The sequence below is a fragment of the Cannabis sativa genome, chromosome 4 (genome assembly GCF_029168945.1).
Source record: "Cannabis sativa cultivar Pink pepper isolate KNU-18-1 chromosome 4, ASM2916894v1, whole genome shotgun sequence".
Taxonomy (NCBI): domain Eukaryota; kingdom Viridiplantae; phylum Streptophyta; class Magnoliopsida; order Rosales; family Cannabaceae; genus Cannabis; species Cannabis sativa.
Genome location: NC_083604.1, coordinates 5,629,406 through 5,644,305, shown reverse-complemented (window position 1 = coordinate 5,644,305; position 14,900 = coordinate 5,629,406). Strand labels below are relative to the sequence as shown.

Sequence of the window (14,900 nt, the reverse complement as noted above, 5' to 3'; positions counted from 1 at the left end):
AATAGATTAAGGAGCGATAATAAGATAATATACAAGATACGTAAAAAAGATAATTATTCTATATATAATATATACTACTGGGAGAAGATGAAGTATTTTTATGGATGGGAGAACTTTTACCTATTGTCATTGTCATTGTCATTGCAGAATCAGATTTTTATGCTAACTTTCTTTTTTTCCTACTCTACCCCCCACACTATCCATAAACATTAGGAGTGACAATTTGTGTAGTGATTGTATTGAAGTTTAGGTATTACAATTAAATACTAAACTCAAATTTAATTCATTTATTAATCGTGTGAGAAATTAAAATCTAAATTTGATCCAATCTGTTTATATAAAAAATTATGTTTAAATTTAGTTAACTTATTTGAAATTCTGTATTTTAATATTATTAATTAATTAATTAATTAAATAAATATTGAATAATAAATATGATACTGAAACAATTATTTTGTAACTACAGCATACGACTTTGTAATTGCAGAATAAACCAGAAAATAAAACAATGCAGAAAATAGAAACACACAAAGTTTTTATACGTGGTATAAACAATCCTTGTACAATATTTACTACTCCATAGGGTCAAGCTCAGAGATAAGATTCATTAGATAGATCTCAAAAATATAAAATAAATGATTTATGCATAAATAGACATGTAGGCTACAAGCTTGATGTATTCTACCTTCTAATCGAATCTTCCTGAAACTTTAAGTGCTCAAACTCTATTTGATTTCCTTGAATAGTGCTTGCTTTCTCTTAAGGCAAGACTTGAAAGCTATCTCCCGAAAGCTTGTAAAACATTTTTCCAAAGGTAGCATTGTTGTTCTTCTTCTTTTGTAAACTTGATTACAAACTCAAGAAAATACAAAATACATAAACACGGAGAAAGGGACGAACACACTCTCCTTTACACAACAAAAATACTTTTTCTCACAAAATAAGAATGAAATTCAAAGAGATGAAAGAGATACTAAACCTAGCTGCTATAACGTGTATTTATAGTCAATATACACCTTATAGACAGCTCATATATGGAATTTGAACAAGACCACAACTCATAAGAAACTTTCCTAAAAAAGATCTTCAATCAACTTAAGAATTTTTGCTTCTATACTTACAAAATCATAAACATTAAGTGCCACTTTCCTTTTATAGAAAAAGAAAGTCTTACTTTAGTTTTCTTCACAAGAAATATGATAAAACCAATTAAAAAACTCATAAAGGATCAAATCAACAGAAAGATAGAATTGATTTATTCATAAAACTTACCCTTTATAACAAACTTTCCAAATAAAGAAAATCTAGTCACTTTTCATATCTTATATAAATCAATCAATCAAATACAAATATATGAAAATAAATAATACAACTCAGTTGAAATTAAAAAACAAATTATAAAATATTTTTGTTAATCTAAAGATGCCAAAAATAGAATTAACAATCTCTCCATTTGACATTTTGATTGACAAAATATTTTATAAGATAAAAATTTGCATGAAGTTTAGAAACAAAACAAAAGAGCATAGAAAATACTCTTCCTGAATGAAAGCATACTAACACATAAAACATAACAAATTTTTTAAACAATAAGCACTAACAAAGATAAATGTATCATCAGCATACATTAGGTGAGTAATAGATGGCCCATTTCAGTTTGATGCTGCTAATTTTCCCTTGATTTTCTTTCAAACTCAACATATGAGATAGGAACTCCGAGCATAAAATAAATAAGTACAGTGAGAGAGGGTCTCCCTATCTCAACCCCCGGCCTAGATAAAATGTTTTTGTTGGCCCGCCATTTAAAAGAACCTAAAAACTCACAGTGATAGCACAATGTTTGATTAACCCTCAGAGCATCAAACCCAAAGCCATCCAAAGCTTTCCCTAAAAAGCACCATTCAAGACAGTCATACGCCTTAGACATATCACATTTGAGGCTAACAAAGGCCACCCTTCCTTGTTTCCTCTTAAAGTTGTGGATAATTTAATGAGCAATAATGGAGTTTTTTGCAATTCACCTCCCTTTGACAAAAGCCAATTAGCGAGGAGAAATAAGTTTGTCAAGTACCTTACACAACCTATTAGCAAGTAGCTTTGCAATGATCTTATAGCTCACATTGCACAAGCTAATAGGCCAGTAGTTGTTGAAACATTTGGCTCCTGATATTTTAGGGATAAGCACCAAAAATGTTCTATTTACCTCTTTAACAAACTTGCCAGCGCGGAAGAATTATGTGACAAAAGCGCACACTTGAGTCCCCAACTCACACCAATAATATTTGTAGAATTTAACTTGGAAACCATCTGAACCATGTACTTTGAGAGGGAGAAGCGACCAAACCACCTTCCTAATCTCTTCCAACGAAGGAACAGTCCCTAGTAATTCATTATCTTCCCGAGAAATACAAGGTTGAGTTAACCCAAAGAACTCTGAATCTATAGTTGGATTGGGTGATTCAAAAACTCGCCTAAATAAGATTCTGACCTTCAATCCAATTAACTTCATCATCAATCACCACTCATATGAAATTTCTTTTGCGTCTTACAACCATTGAGGCATGGAAAAACCTGGAATTACAATCACCCTCCTTATGCCACAATTCCCTTGACTTTTGTTTTCATATAGATTCTCGTCTTATTTCAATCTCATAAATCTCTAGCATCAAGGAGCTTTCAAGCTCCAAATATGACTGAGAGGGGGTCTAATTTGAACCTCCACAAGGATTTTTTCTAACAACCTATGCACTCTAAATTCCACTTCTTAAGTGCATAGGCAATCAACTTTAGTTTAGTACATAGGATAAAATTGTGGTACCCTAAAACTGTTTGCCCCTACAGTTCCTCCACCACTTTCAAGTATCCTGGGTCACGAGTCCATGCATCGAGAAATCTAAAAGGAGCTTTAACTTTTTCTCAATCCCGATATGTATCTTGCACAATCACAGCAAGATCACAGTGTCTCATATTAGAATTTTTAGGCTGACTTTGTTGAATTGTATTAGCCCCTCAGTCGACCTAAGGACACGATCCAATTTTTTTTGATAAGATGAGCCCAATCTTGCCTTTTGGTCCACGTGAAAAGAGCTCCAACCCCTTCTAAATCCACGACCCCATTTTGAAAGATAAATTCCTGGAGCACATGACCTTCAACCGGGGTAACTCGTCTGCCACCAATTTTTTCCTCTTGAGAAAGGACAGAGTTCAAGTTTCCCATCACCATCCATGGGTTCTGGTAAGCGCTAATCTCTTGAGTCATCTTACCCCAAAACACATCTCTTTCCTCCCTTCAAGGAGGAGCAAACATGAAGTAGCTCAACCAAGATTTATGATGTTGGAAAGCTCTGAAACGAGCCAAAATCATATTAATGTCCCTCGTAAAAATCTGGATGTCCCGACCTCGTCACCATAACAAGGAAATACCTCCAGCTTAACTTAGAGCAAAGACTACATAACCATTAGGGAAGCCCAACCTTCTCGAGATCACTGCCATCTCTTCCTTACTCTTTTTTGTTCTCCATAAGAAAAATAACATCCAAGTTCTTGCTACGGATTAGCGACTGAAGTGATTGAACTGCCTCAGGCTTGCTAAGCCCTCGATAATTCCAAGAGAGTATCAACATGAATTAGGAACAAAAAACCCCAAAATAGGGCAATCTCACCAAGGAGCAGGTTCACTAAGGAGTCAGTCACACACCAATGACAAGAGAGCAAAAAAATGCCTCACACAGTTTAAAAAACTCGAGCGCAGAACTCCTTGACATAAAGAAACAAGCCCCACCAAAATAAGAATCTCGGCAACTTGGTATGTCACAAATGCAAAACCAAGATGGGGCCAATAGAAATCCACAACAATTTAGACCAAAATGAGACCACCTGAAACTAAAAAACTCAGGGCAGAGAAAAATTCAAAAAGAAACAAAGAGGGAGAGAGATGAGAAAACACCTTCTTGCTCGCCCAAACCAAACTTCAGCAAACCCCAAAATCTCAAAAGTCGCTCACAGTAGCTGAAACTCCAAGGAGAGGGCAACAACACCGACGACACCCAGAGAGCGGCTCAGACAACCAGGAAAAGGCATTCGACGAACCCAGCAGAGGACCAAGCGAGACTAGGCGATATCAACGAGGAAAGATGAGCGAGCGGGGATGATGGCTAGGGACGCTGGAAGGTTCGGGGATTTGGACGGTCAGTCAAGCAGCGGCTTGGAACCTCAAGAGGAGGTTCAGAGGTTACCTCTGAGGATTTCAAAATCTCTCATTATACGGAAGAAAAAGGACAAAATCGTAAGTCTTTGAATTCAACAATCTCAATAGTTCAGGAGAAATTTTTAACGGTCTAAGAAATTTGGGAGGTATAATTTAGTACATGTAAAAATTCAGAAGGCAAAAATCCTAATTAACTTTTATTAGAATGATATTTTTTACTATTTTAATAGAATAATTATGTCATCTATGGGATAAAATGTTATGCTAATATACATCAAAAAAATTATTAATCTTTTCTATTCATATTAAATTTTATATTCCATTCTTATTCTATTTTTTATTTCTAATCTCAATTATTTTTTTCCTTTTATTTTTATTACCCCAAACCAAACAAATTACCTAAAATTTAAATTTGAAGGAGAAACCAACGTTTCTTCAAATTTGAAGGAGAAAGGAAAAAGTGTTATAAAATCATCATGGATTTATAGGTCATCTGCAACAATAAGATAACCAACAAAGAGATGAGCTGATTATGATTAAAATAAAAAAAGAATTTCGAAAAAAGAAATTTATTAAAAAAAAAAAAAACACCTGCTGAGCTGATTTTTATTGTCATAAACATGACTTTCCAAATATATTCTCTACCCATTAAGAAATTTTGTTCTTAAATTTTTAAGAGTACCCAAAAACATCAAGGTCTTTTTAACATTTGAATTGGTGAAATGGAATTAACAACTAAATATAACACAAGAGAGTAATAAAAGACATGGACATGTAACAAGAACATCAAGACAAATATTAGCATAGAAATATTTTCATTGTAGCACACATAGTGAGATACACATGTGATAATAATAATAATAATAAAACTTTCAAGAAGCATCAGAACATATAGAGCTTCAAATTTATTTTAAAAACTAATAAATAACCATCATTCCTTCCTATAAAATATTTGATGGAATTTAACATATTGTTTTAACACATAAAACACAGAGGAGGTGGCCTAGTAAGTTGTAGTTCTGCTCCACTGAAACTTCTTATGCTCCAACTTTATGAACTCATCAGCTTCTTTGTCCACATTTTCTTCTTGAGCCTGATAACCGGTGTCATTAAACCGAAGGCCCGAGAAATTGCGCTCTGACGGCCTAACATCCTCATAATCACTCTTGTACTGCACATAGTGATAGGTTGGAGGAGGAAGAGGGCTAACTATGTACATCTGAGGTTGAAATTGAGGTTGAGGTTCTACTTTGTATGTAACATATTGGTAATCCTCATTATTATTTGAGGTATTCCAACCATTGTGGTGATGCTTATTATGGTGATGGTTATGGTGGTTGGCACTTGACATTTTCTTTCTTTCTTTGTGTTTAATGTTTGAAGTTTAGAGGTAATGATCATGAGTTTATATAAGCATATATATTGAGTGTAGTAATAGTATATGGTCAAAACATTGAGCCTAATTTGTTGAAAAAGTTTCTGATTCTCAAAAGATAGGATTGAAAGTGAATCTAATGCTCTTTTCTTTTTCAATTTTCATGTGAAATTTAAAGAATCTATTTATAGTAAAAGGAGGAGCATTAAGAACTTCTATGAGTAGTCGGGGCATGCCCTGAGATGAAATAAGTTACAAGCAAAATAAAATTTTTGGACCCTTACTATAAAGATAAATAGTATTTTTAAAAAGTATTTTTTTTTTTTATTTGAGTCCCTAAAATAAATGTATCCTAAGCACGAGTCTAGCCCGTTTATGCTCAGGGTCGGCCCTGATAGTAGTGCTTGAGTATTTGAATTATATGCCTTAAGCTACTTGAGGAATATCCAAAACTAGTTGGCATAATCTTTTGTGGACAAAAACAGAAAAAAAAAAAAAAGTTTCTTGAAAAGACTAAAAGAGTAGATGCTTTTTGTTCTATATATATAAAGCATGTAAGAAAACAAATTCAAATCCACCATTGAACTGAACTTTTGAAGATAGCTTCAGCAGCTGGTTAAACTTTTTTGTATCATATCCTAGTAAAGTTTCAGAATGGGTTAAGTGTAATATGCTTGTCAATCATTAAGGGTCACTTCATTCAAAATTTAGTTAGAAAGTCTAAGATGATATGCTTTGTAAAAATTCCTTCTTGAATTGAGCCATTATAACAAAATAACCCATTTGCACTTAAATTTGAGTTATGTCTCTTTCCATTAAAAAAAAAGTTAACAGAGTAAAAGTTGATTTAACTTTACTAGGATGTGATACAAAAGATTTACCCTTTTTTAGCACATCATATAACTACGGCAACTTTTAGTTTTTTTAAGCCCAAAGATTCAACAGAAGAATGGTGATTAATTAGTACTTGTGGTTTAATTTTGGTTGTTTAATTAATCAACAGAATAATAGAGAAATTAAGACAAGTTGATTATTAGTAATCATAAAGGATAGTGTTATTAATATCATCTTAGATCATCACATAGCAAGGTTAAGTAGTATTTTTCACTTGCATAGACATACAACACCAATAGATAATCACATAGCAAGGTTAAGTAGTAATTTTCACTTGCATGGACATATAACACCAAACATAAAATAGTAGGGAAAGAGTTTTGCATAGTCAAAACAAATCACTACTATGCACCCTTATTATACCCCTTTTGCAGTCCATTCAAATCTCTGGTGACCACCCCAATGGGCGCCGCCATTGTCAAAGCTGTGCTGGTAATTGCCTCCACCATCATTCCTAGCCCCCCAACTGCTCCTTTCATACTCTCTTTCCTTCATTCTCACTGCTCCTCCAGATGGGACGCACACCTCTTCAAAGGCCTCAAACTCGGCTTTTTTCATGGAATTTTCCCTATCAAACATGGCAGCATTCGAAAAATGAGAGGAGTTATTGTAAGAATGAGTATCGAATTCCTTAGACATTCGTTTCCCAAATCCAGCACCAACCGAGCCATGATGGACTCTGCCAGTTTGGTGCATGTTCTGGCTGTGCCAGCCATCATGACGCTTGGCACCATAGCCTCCTCCATCTACCCTGACTTGGTTTTTATGTAGCTGAGGCTGTGAATCGATGAAGCAGGCTTCTGGTGGCATGTGACCACTCCCCAAAACATGGCCCTGGTATTCGCTGTTCGAGTTCCAACCTAGCTGCTGCTGCTGCTGGTGCATAGCGTAGGAGCTCTGGTGCTGAGACTCCTGCTGCATGGCATAGGAGTTTTGGTGATGTTGATATCCATAACCACCACGTTTCAACATGTTATGTTACTTTAGTTTTTTCTTACTTAGATGTCTAAGAAAACTTGGCTTATGTTATGTCTCTCTGTTCTTTCCCAAGGTTCCATTTTATAAGGCCTTTGATAGCATCTAGATAAGAATGCATCTTAGAAAAATGCATGAAATTTTAGCCATTTGTAACGCTAACTTTATTCCCTGCTTTGAAGATTGATAGTGTGCCATACCACCAAAATCTGAATATAAATGCCATTTTGCTAAGATATTTACTTTGATTAGACACACAAAAATGTATTATGTGGTTCATTTTAGACCGAGGTTTTTATTTATTCATTTTTTTCTGGTGTAAAACGAATCATAAGTTACAATTAATATCATTAAATTATTATAAATAATCAATAAAGGTCCCTCAATATTAAAATAAGGAATGCAGCTTCAGTTTATGCCCATTTCATCATTAACAACAGAAACGATATAACTAATTTAACAGGAGATAAGAGAAATCAGAAGGAACCTTTCTCTGAATTTGTTGTCCAAAGGCATCGAATTCTCAACCACCACACAACTAGTCTTTTGCATTATAATATAGTTTTCTTCACGTTGTTACACATGGCTATCCCCACCCAAAATTATTATTTATTCCAACTATTTAGAGCTTATACTATACATATAAATATATATATTTTATTTCCCTATTGGTGAGGAGGGAGGTGCTGTGGTCCAATTACTTTCTTATTCTTATATCTTACAATAACATGGAGAAGAGATTACCTTTATTTTCTCTCATAGAGAGAGAAAGAGAGAGAGTCAGCTTATAATAATATTAGTATTGTAGCCAGAGATAGACCAAACAACATGCCATGAATCAGCCTGGTCGGAGAAAAAAAGAATGAATATGGTACGGCCACCGCCACTGCCACCACCACCACCACCACACTAGGATCAAATCTTGTTCAGGCTGCCAAGATTGGAAGCATGGAGAGGTTTTCGAAATTTAGCGTAAAGACAACTTTCAGGTCAATTAAATAACTTATAGCAAGGGTGAAGAATAATGCTAGCTCTAACACAAGATCATATCAAGTTTGAAGTGACTAAAGGTATAGCAAGGGAAGCATTACATGATACCAAAAATGAAGAAAACAAAGCTATATAAATTATAACAAAGAATCATCCAAATATGTAGAGTAATGTTTGCATAGTTCTCAATAAAGAAAAAAAAAAGACAATTTGCAAATAACCAAAGGAATATATATGTGGAAAAATTTGTCTGATACAAAATTTCCCTACAAGGGGAAGAAGCATAGTGAAAAGTCATGCTCTTTTGTGGGGTATACATATAATAACGGGAATCATGCCAACGCAGACAGAACTAAGTAAACATAACACCCTAGCACTGTAATTGGGAGCAGACATTTTACACAATAAGTTAAGAAACAACTCCTTAAAAAAAATAATTATGTACAACAACCGCACCACCCTTTAGAACTCATGAATTTGATGGATCCCCCAAACAATTTTCCCAAAGAATGATAATAAATTTAGCTGAACAAATCGATTGGCAGAGCCGAGTCAGTGACGCACCAGTCATCGATTGTCAGATGAAACCTTCATGAAGAGTCACACAAGCCGCTGCAAGTTGAACTAACCTTTACAGAAACAGATAGACATCAAAACTTTATGACTAGAAGAAAGGATCAGCTCAGCCACTCTCTCTTATGCAATTCCCAGGCAAAAGGAATTTATACTTTTCTGCATTCTCCAATAGATATGCTGGAAGATGAACAGCTGAGAAAGAATGAGGAATTGGTCCCATTTTCCCTATGATATCTTTGAAGGTGTACTCTTCTGGTAGCATATCAAACAGATCAGCCCCCTTGCAGATTACATTCTGAACTCTCTTGGAATGTAAGAAATGAGTAAATCGAACTCTATCAAAATGACTGTATGCTTTCATCTTAAATATGAATTCGCTAATTCTGCGGAAGCAAAAGCTACAATGCCATCCTGCATCTGCTAAAATATCGTCTGTCTGACGGTAATGAGCATACCTGGTCTTTCCAGTTTGATATCTATGCACAGAAGCTCTCCAACTGTTATTATCCACGAGAAACTCAAACGAATAAAGATAATTCTTCAGCCGAAGATGAAGGACTTGAGGTATATCATCACACCACCTCAGCAGATTAATGGTGTGCTTGCTTGGAATCTCATCAACATCAGACATTATCAGCAAGTCATCATCTGAAATGCCTGCTATTCTGAGAAGCTGATCCAGTGCCACTCGTTGATAAGCTTCTTCAACAAATGGGTTTTCTTTTTTCTTAAACCGTCCTCCGACAGTGCCATATGTCAACCTAGGTTCAACAAATTTGAACTGATCACGATTACTGGCAAAGACCAGAGGCTTTGTAATCCCAGTAAACGTTGAATTTGACTCTAGAAGAACAAACTGAGTGATATAGGGATACAACTCTTTCCAGCGAATGGTCAAGATGTCTAGCTCATTACTAAACAACACAGCATCATAAACACGCCTAGGATACTCCCTCACTCCCCAACCATGAAGTTTACAAAGATGTTCCATTGACACATTCTCATGATAATAGTGCGGCATATCATGAAAAGGTTTAGGTGGTGATTCCCACAGTGGCCGCAAGAAGTATGAGATCTTCTGTCCGTGAACATAGATGAAAAAGATGCAAGTTGGGATAAGGGCAAAGAGAAAGACAAGAGTTTTCACATCCAAACCACGGAGAATGCAGCGAACTCTAGACATGCTTAACACTTTGCTTGATTCCTGCTCCATAACGAAGATTTCAAATTTGTCAGAACAAATAATCAAAAATTCCCAAATCAAAATATTTTATATCAACTAGATTCACCATGTAAATTGAGTAATTTGACATCTTCTTTCCATAACCAGAGTAACTTTGACAAGTTCAACAACTAAAACAAAATGAAATAAATAAATAAAATACCCATAAACGACAGTATCCCCATACCAAACGAAAAAAAAGCTCATTTCTTTTTTAATTCTGTTAAATTGCCCAAACAACAATTACAGGTAATACAACGTAAAAACAGGAAAAGAAAAAGGAAAGTGTATTCATTGATTGGGTCATGAGAAAAAACGAAGAAAAAAATTCCTGGATCACAATAAAACCATAACTAATTCAACAGAAAATTCCAGAGATCCAAGCGTATTTATTGCCACATTATCTAAGCCACAAAATATTCTCAGATCAAATTTACTCGATACTTTCTAATAACCACAGTTCAATAAACCCAATCTCTACCACTATATATTTATATATTATACATCATAGGGATGGGAAAAGAGAGAGAAGAAAAAACAAACCTGGCCACAAACATCAGCGCATATATCATCAGTCTTCTTAGAACAGTAATGCCCTCCTCCTTCACCCATCATCCACCACATTTTCACTTCGAATTACAACAATTCCGCCAAATCAAATACCACCACCAGATCACTCTCAAAGCCAAAACCAACGAAGAAGAAAACGATTCTCAGATCTCTGAACTCAGATCAAACTTCCCCGATCTCCGAATCGAAATCAATATTCCTTCTCCACAGCTTCAACCTCTTCACCTCTCTCTGTTCTCCTTCGTCTTCTACACTCTCTCTCTCTCTCTCTCTCTCTCTGTAAAGAAGTTATAAAATCGACCCCAAAATAATAAAATAATGTTAACAAAAAATATTTATTGTTAATTTTGAAAAATGTAATTAATTAAATATTTAGTAAAAGAAATGGAAAGAGAGAGAGATTATTGTGTTGTATGTGCCTCTCTGGTATTGGGTGGCAGTTGTCAAACCAAACAGAGAGAAAGAGAGCCGTTTTATGGGCTTTGTCTCCATTTTCTAATTTACGTAAATACCCTTCCATTGCTTAGGTGTTAAGGGTTGTGTGGAGAGAAGGGTATAACCGACATTTGAGATTGCAAACGGATTTAAAGTGGGTCCCAACGCGGTCTATTGACTGGGCTCGAGACAACTGGGCGTGGTTGTCTGCCTTGTCTTTAAGAATCAAATATATATTTCAGGAAAGAAATTAGTGGGTCGACGGTATGAGTAGAAACTTTCCACTGTCGCCGATTCCACGCGCAGTTTTTACATTCCTTCTACGTGGCACTTTCTGCTGGACTTTTTAAACTCTGACACTTGGCATTTTACAGAATCTCTTTCTAAGTTACACAATAATTAATATTTTTTTTATTTCTCTCAGTTTCGTATATATTCTGACGTTACATGAAGTTTAAGAGACAATTTAGATTTTAGCGTGATGTTATTATTGCTTTTTTTTTTTTAAGATTATGATTAGAGGGGTATTTTTGTCATATTTTTTTAAGTACATAATAAAAAATTTTATTTACAACCCAAAAATTTCTAAGCACACCCCATTTTAATAATTTTTATTTTATATAAAATTTATATCTCTAATTGTACTAAGTATTTTTAACTTTTTTTTTTTCAATTTATATTCTTAAAAAATATACCTATCAAACAAAACTAAATTATATTTTAAAAATTATGACATAAAAATTAAATTAAAAAATTATATGAAATTTTTTTTAAAAAAAATAAAAAAGATATATATATATGAGTATGAAAAAATTTTGAAAATGAAATCAAAATAAGTATTAAAATTAACATAAAATAATGTGAGGAAAAAATTTTAAAAAAATATTAAGAGTAATTTTTAAAAATTATTTAAGTTTATATTTTTTTAATAATAGAGTGTATTTATAATTTTATGGGGTGCAAATATAACTCCGCTATGTAAATTATTTTAGCTTATATTTTAGTTACACATCGATACATTAAAATTGTTACTATGAGTTTTCTTAATTATATAACACATTTAGATAGAATTATTATTTTATTTTAAATAATAATAAAAAAAAATCATTCTAATACAATATAAAAAAATATTAATAATAATTTATTATTAATTTTTTTATGCATATTAAATTTAATTTCATTTTATACTTATTTCTATTTTTATTCTTATTCTTATTTTTTGTATTTTATCTTTCTTCTGACTAAACATACACTAGATTATTATGAACGGATATTAATAATTAATAGGCATTTCAATAAATAAATGTGGAAGTTATTATATGAAAATCCAAGTGTTTTTTATTGTGTAGTTAGTGACAAAAAAAAATAGTGGAAAAGAAAAATGATTAACGCTTTAATTAGAATCAAAATGATAATTAATTATTTCCTCAAAAAAAATATTATATATCAGAATAAATTCTTAAATCCTCATCCAACCATTATTATCCATCCTGAATCACCTATCATAAAAGAATGAATGGAATAATATCGATTTATATAGAAAAAAAAAAAAGATTTTCTATTGATTCAAACGCTGTACCTACGAGATACGGATAGAAAAAGGAGGAAATACTGAAGATTTTAAATAGTACTTTTTTTTATCAAAAAATCAATCTGATTTATTTCGTAAATTTTGCTCAATGAGAAAATGAGTCAGATTTTAAGAGTATGAGTGTATAATTGAATATTGGGTAAAAAGTAATACAAAATTAATTTTTCTAAAGAAAAAAAAAAACAATACACACTTTTAATAAAAAGGAAGGGAAAAAATACAAAATTTTAAATTATGATTGGGGTTAAACTAAGTACTAAATAGTTACTTTTTTTTCTTTCTTTAAAAAAAAAAAAGATTTTTGAGAAATGCTAAAAGACATTAATGGTATCTAGTATCACTATTAGTATAATTAAGTATTGGTACTTATATATAATTTTTATAAAATATTGATAATTAATCACAATGTGTCAACTTTAGGTGGTGCTAGGCACTACTAATGGCTTATAAGTTATAACAATGCTCTTTGGTATTATGGCAAAATATTAAAATTTTTACAGTCAAACAATTTTCTTTTATTTTTATAAAATCTATTTTTTTCAACATTACAATTTTTTTTATTTTGGTGTCCTATAAAAATAACGATAAAACAACATAAAGATAATAATAAAAAAAAATGATAACAAGATTAAAATACAAATATATATATATATGAATAGTTTGTATTTTTTGTAAATAAAAGCTGATAAATTGTAAAAATATTTAAAATTTTATTTAACTGTATTTTGTAATTTTTTTACTATAGTATTTATGAAAATATCCCTAAAAAATATATTCGGCACTGTTAAAAAATGTTTTTTTTTAAACCTCAAACTTTGTAGAACTTTTTCTATGAAATATAGAAATTATAATTTATCATACCCTTCGAAAAATCAATTGCATACGTGTCATTTTTTTTAGAAAAATTCACTGCTATTATAATCAACAATCATTTACAACAACAAAGAAAATAGAATAAGGAATTTCTCCCTCCCAACAAGTGTGAAACATCTAATTTAAGAACATGTTTTGCTAAACCATGCCTAACTTAGTTAGCATTTCTTCTTGCTAAAAATATTAATGTTAGGGAAAGAGGATAGTAGACAGCAAAAATTTAAAATTAAATCAGAATAACTAGTTAAATCTAATCTAATTAAGAGCATGGACTATTTTATATGTAATTTAGGAACTTAGACGAAAAAAAAAAAAAGATTTTTTTCGTAAATATCCATTAAAGACAAAAAACAATATTATAAAAATATGGATGTAAAGTTTTTTCAACATTTTAATGGATTTGAAATTTTGTTTTGTTAAATTATGCACGGTTGTTTTTTACATTTTTTAACAACAATACAGTATTATAGTATGTTGTATTTATGTTATTTTTATATTTATGCTATGTTATTTACATGTGTTATGTGTTTTTATGAGATTCCATATAAATATAATAAAATATATATAAAAAAAAAACTTAATCATAATTTGTAAAAATGTTTTAAAAATATATTATTTTAGATACTTTGTGTTTATAGACAATGATCTAATAATAAATTCTCATATTTCGTGTTAATTTTTGCATTTTTAGCACAATTACACTTTGTGTCAATTTGAAATATTTACTTACATATTATAAATATTTTAGATTTAAATAATTATGTTAATGCAACATATTTATTAGTTAACTCAACTACTTGAAATAGAGGAGAAAGAGGAAGAGATAGTTACCGTTAGAGAAGATAATGACAGGTGGCATCATCGTGAAAGAATAAGGAGACAAAAGCATGCTCACATTTTTGTTAGATCTCTCAATGTGGAATTATTCGCATGTGGGACCCACACTACAACAAGAACAGACGGCTTTTCCTTCTACTACTACTTCTTCTCACGCCACCTCACCACCACATTATGCCATGTCATCTATATCTTTTCTTCTTCTTTTTTTTAAAAAAAAGAATTATTGGATAAAATAATTATCTCTTTTTTTTATTATTTATTTTATTATTTTTATTTTTAAAAAGACCACTAAATAAAGAAATAATAAATAAATATAGATTTTTCTTTCGATTTATCCCTGAAAGAACCGGAC

The 14,900-nt window shown here is 32.0% G+C and overlaps 2 protein-coding genes across 2 annotated transcripts; both read right to left on the bottom strand.

Moving 5' to 3' along the window:
* Window positions 1-5,005: 5,005 nt before the first annotated feature.
* LOC115714235 (uncharacterized) lies at window positions 5,006-5,606 on the bottom strand. Its single transcript, XM_030642859.2, has one exon. It carries the CDS (start codon window positions 5,556-5,558, stop codon window positions 5,211-5,213), a length of 348 nt encoding a protein of 115 aa, XP_030498719.2. The 5' UTR covers window positions 5,559-5,606; the 3' UTR covers window positions 5,006-5,210.
* A 3,044-nt stretch (window positions 5,607-8,650) lies between these two features.
* LOC115712148 (uncharacterized) lies at window positions 8,651-11,264 on the bottom strand. The gene is made up of 2 exons (XM_030640391.2): window positions 10,783-11,264; window positions 8,651-10,221 (listed from the first exon to the last, which is right to left on the bottom strand). Exons 1-2 carry the CDS (start codon window positions 10,861-10,863, stop codon window positions 9,124-9,126), a joined length of 1,179 nt encoding a protein of 392 aa, XP_030496251.1. The 5' UTR covers window positions 10,864-11,264; the 3' UTR covers window positions 8,651-9,123.
* Window positions 11,265-14,900: the final 3,636 nt, after the last annotated feature.

Bases quoted from the DNA above. Each gene is read 5' to 3' on its own strand.
- LOC115714235 (XM_030642859.2), bottom strand. From the start codon at position 5,558: ATGTCAAGTGCCAACCACCATAACCATCACCATAATAAGCATCACCAC.
- LOC115712148 (XM_030640391.2), bottom strand. From the start codon at position 10,863: ATGTGGTGGATGATGGGTGAAGGAGGAGGGCATTACTGTTCTAAGAAG. The intron at 10,222-10,782 runs GTTTGTTTTTTC...GTTATGGAGCAG, and splicing joins GCGCTGATGTTTGTGGCCAG to GAATCAAGCAAAGTGTTAAG.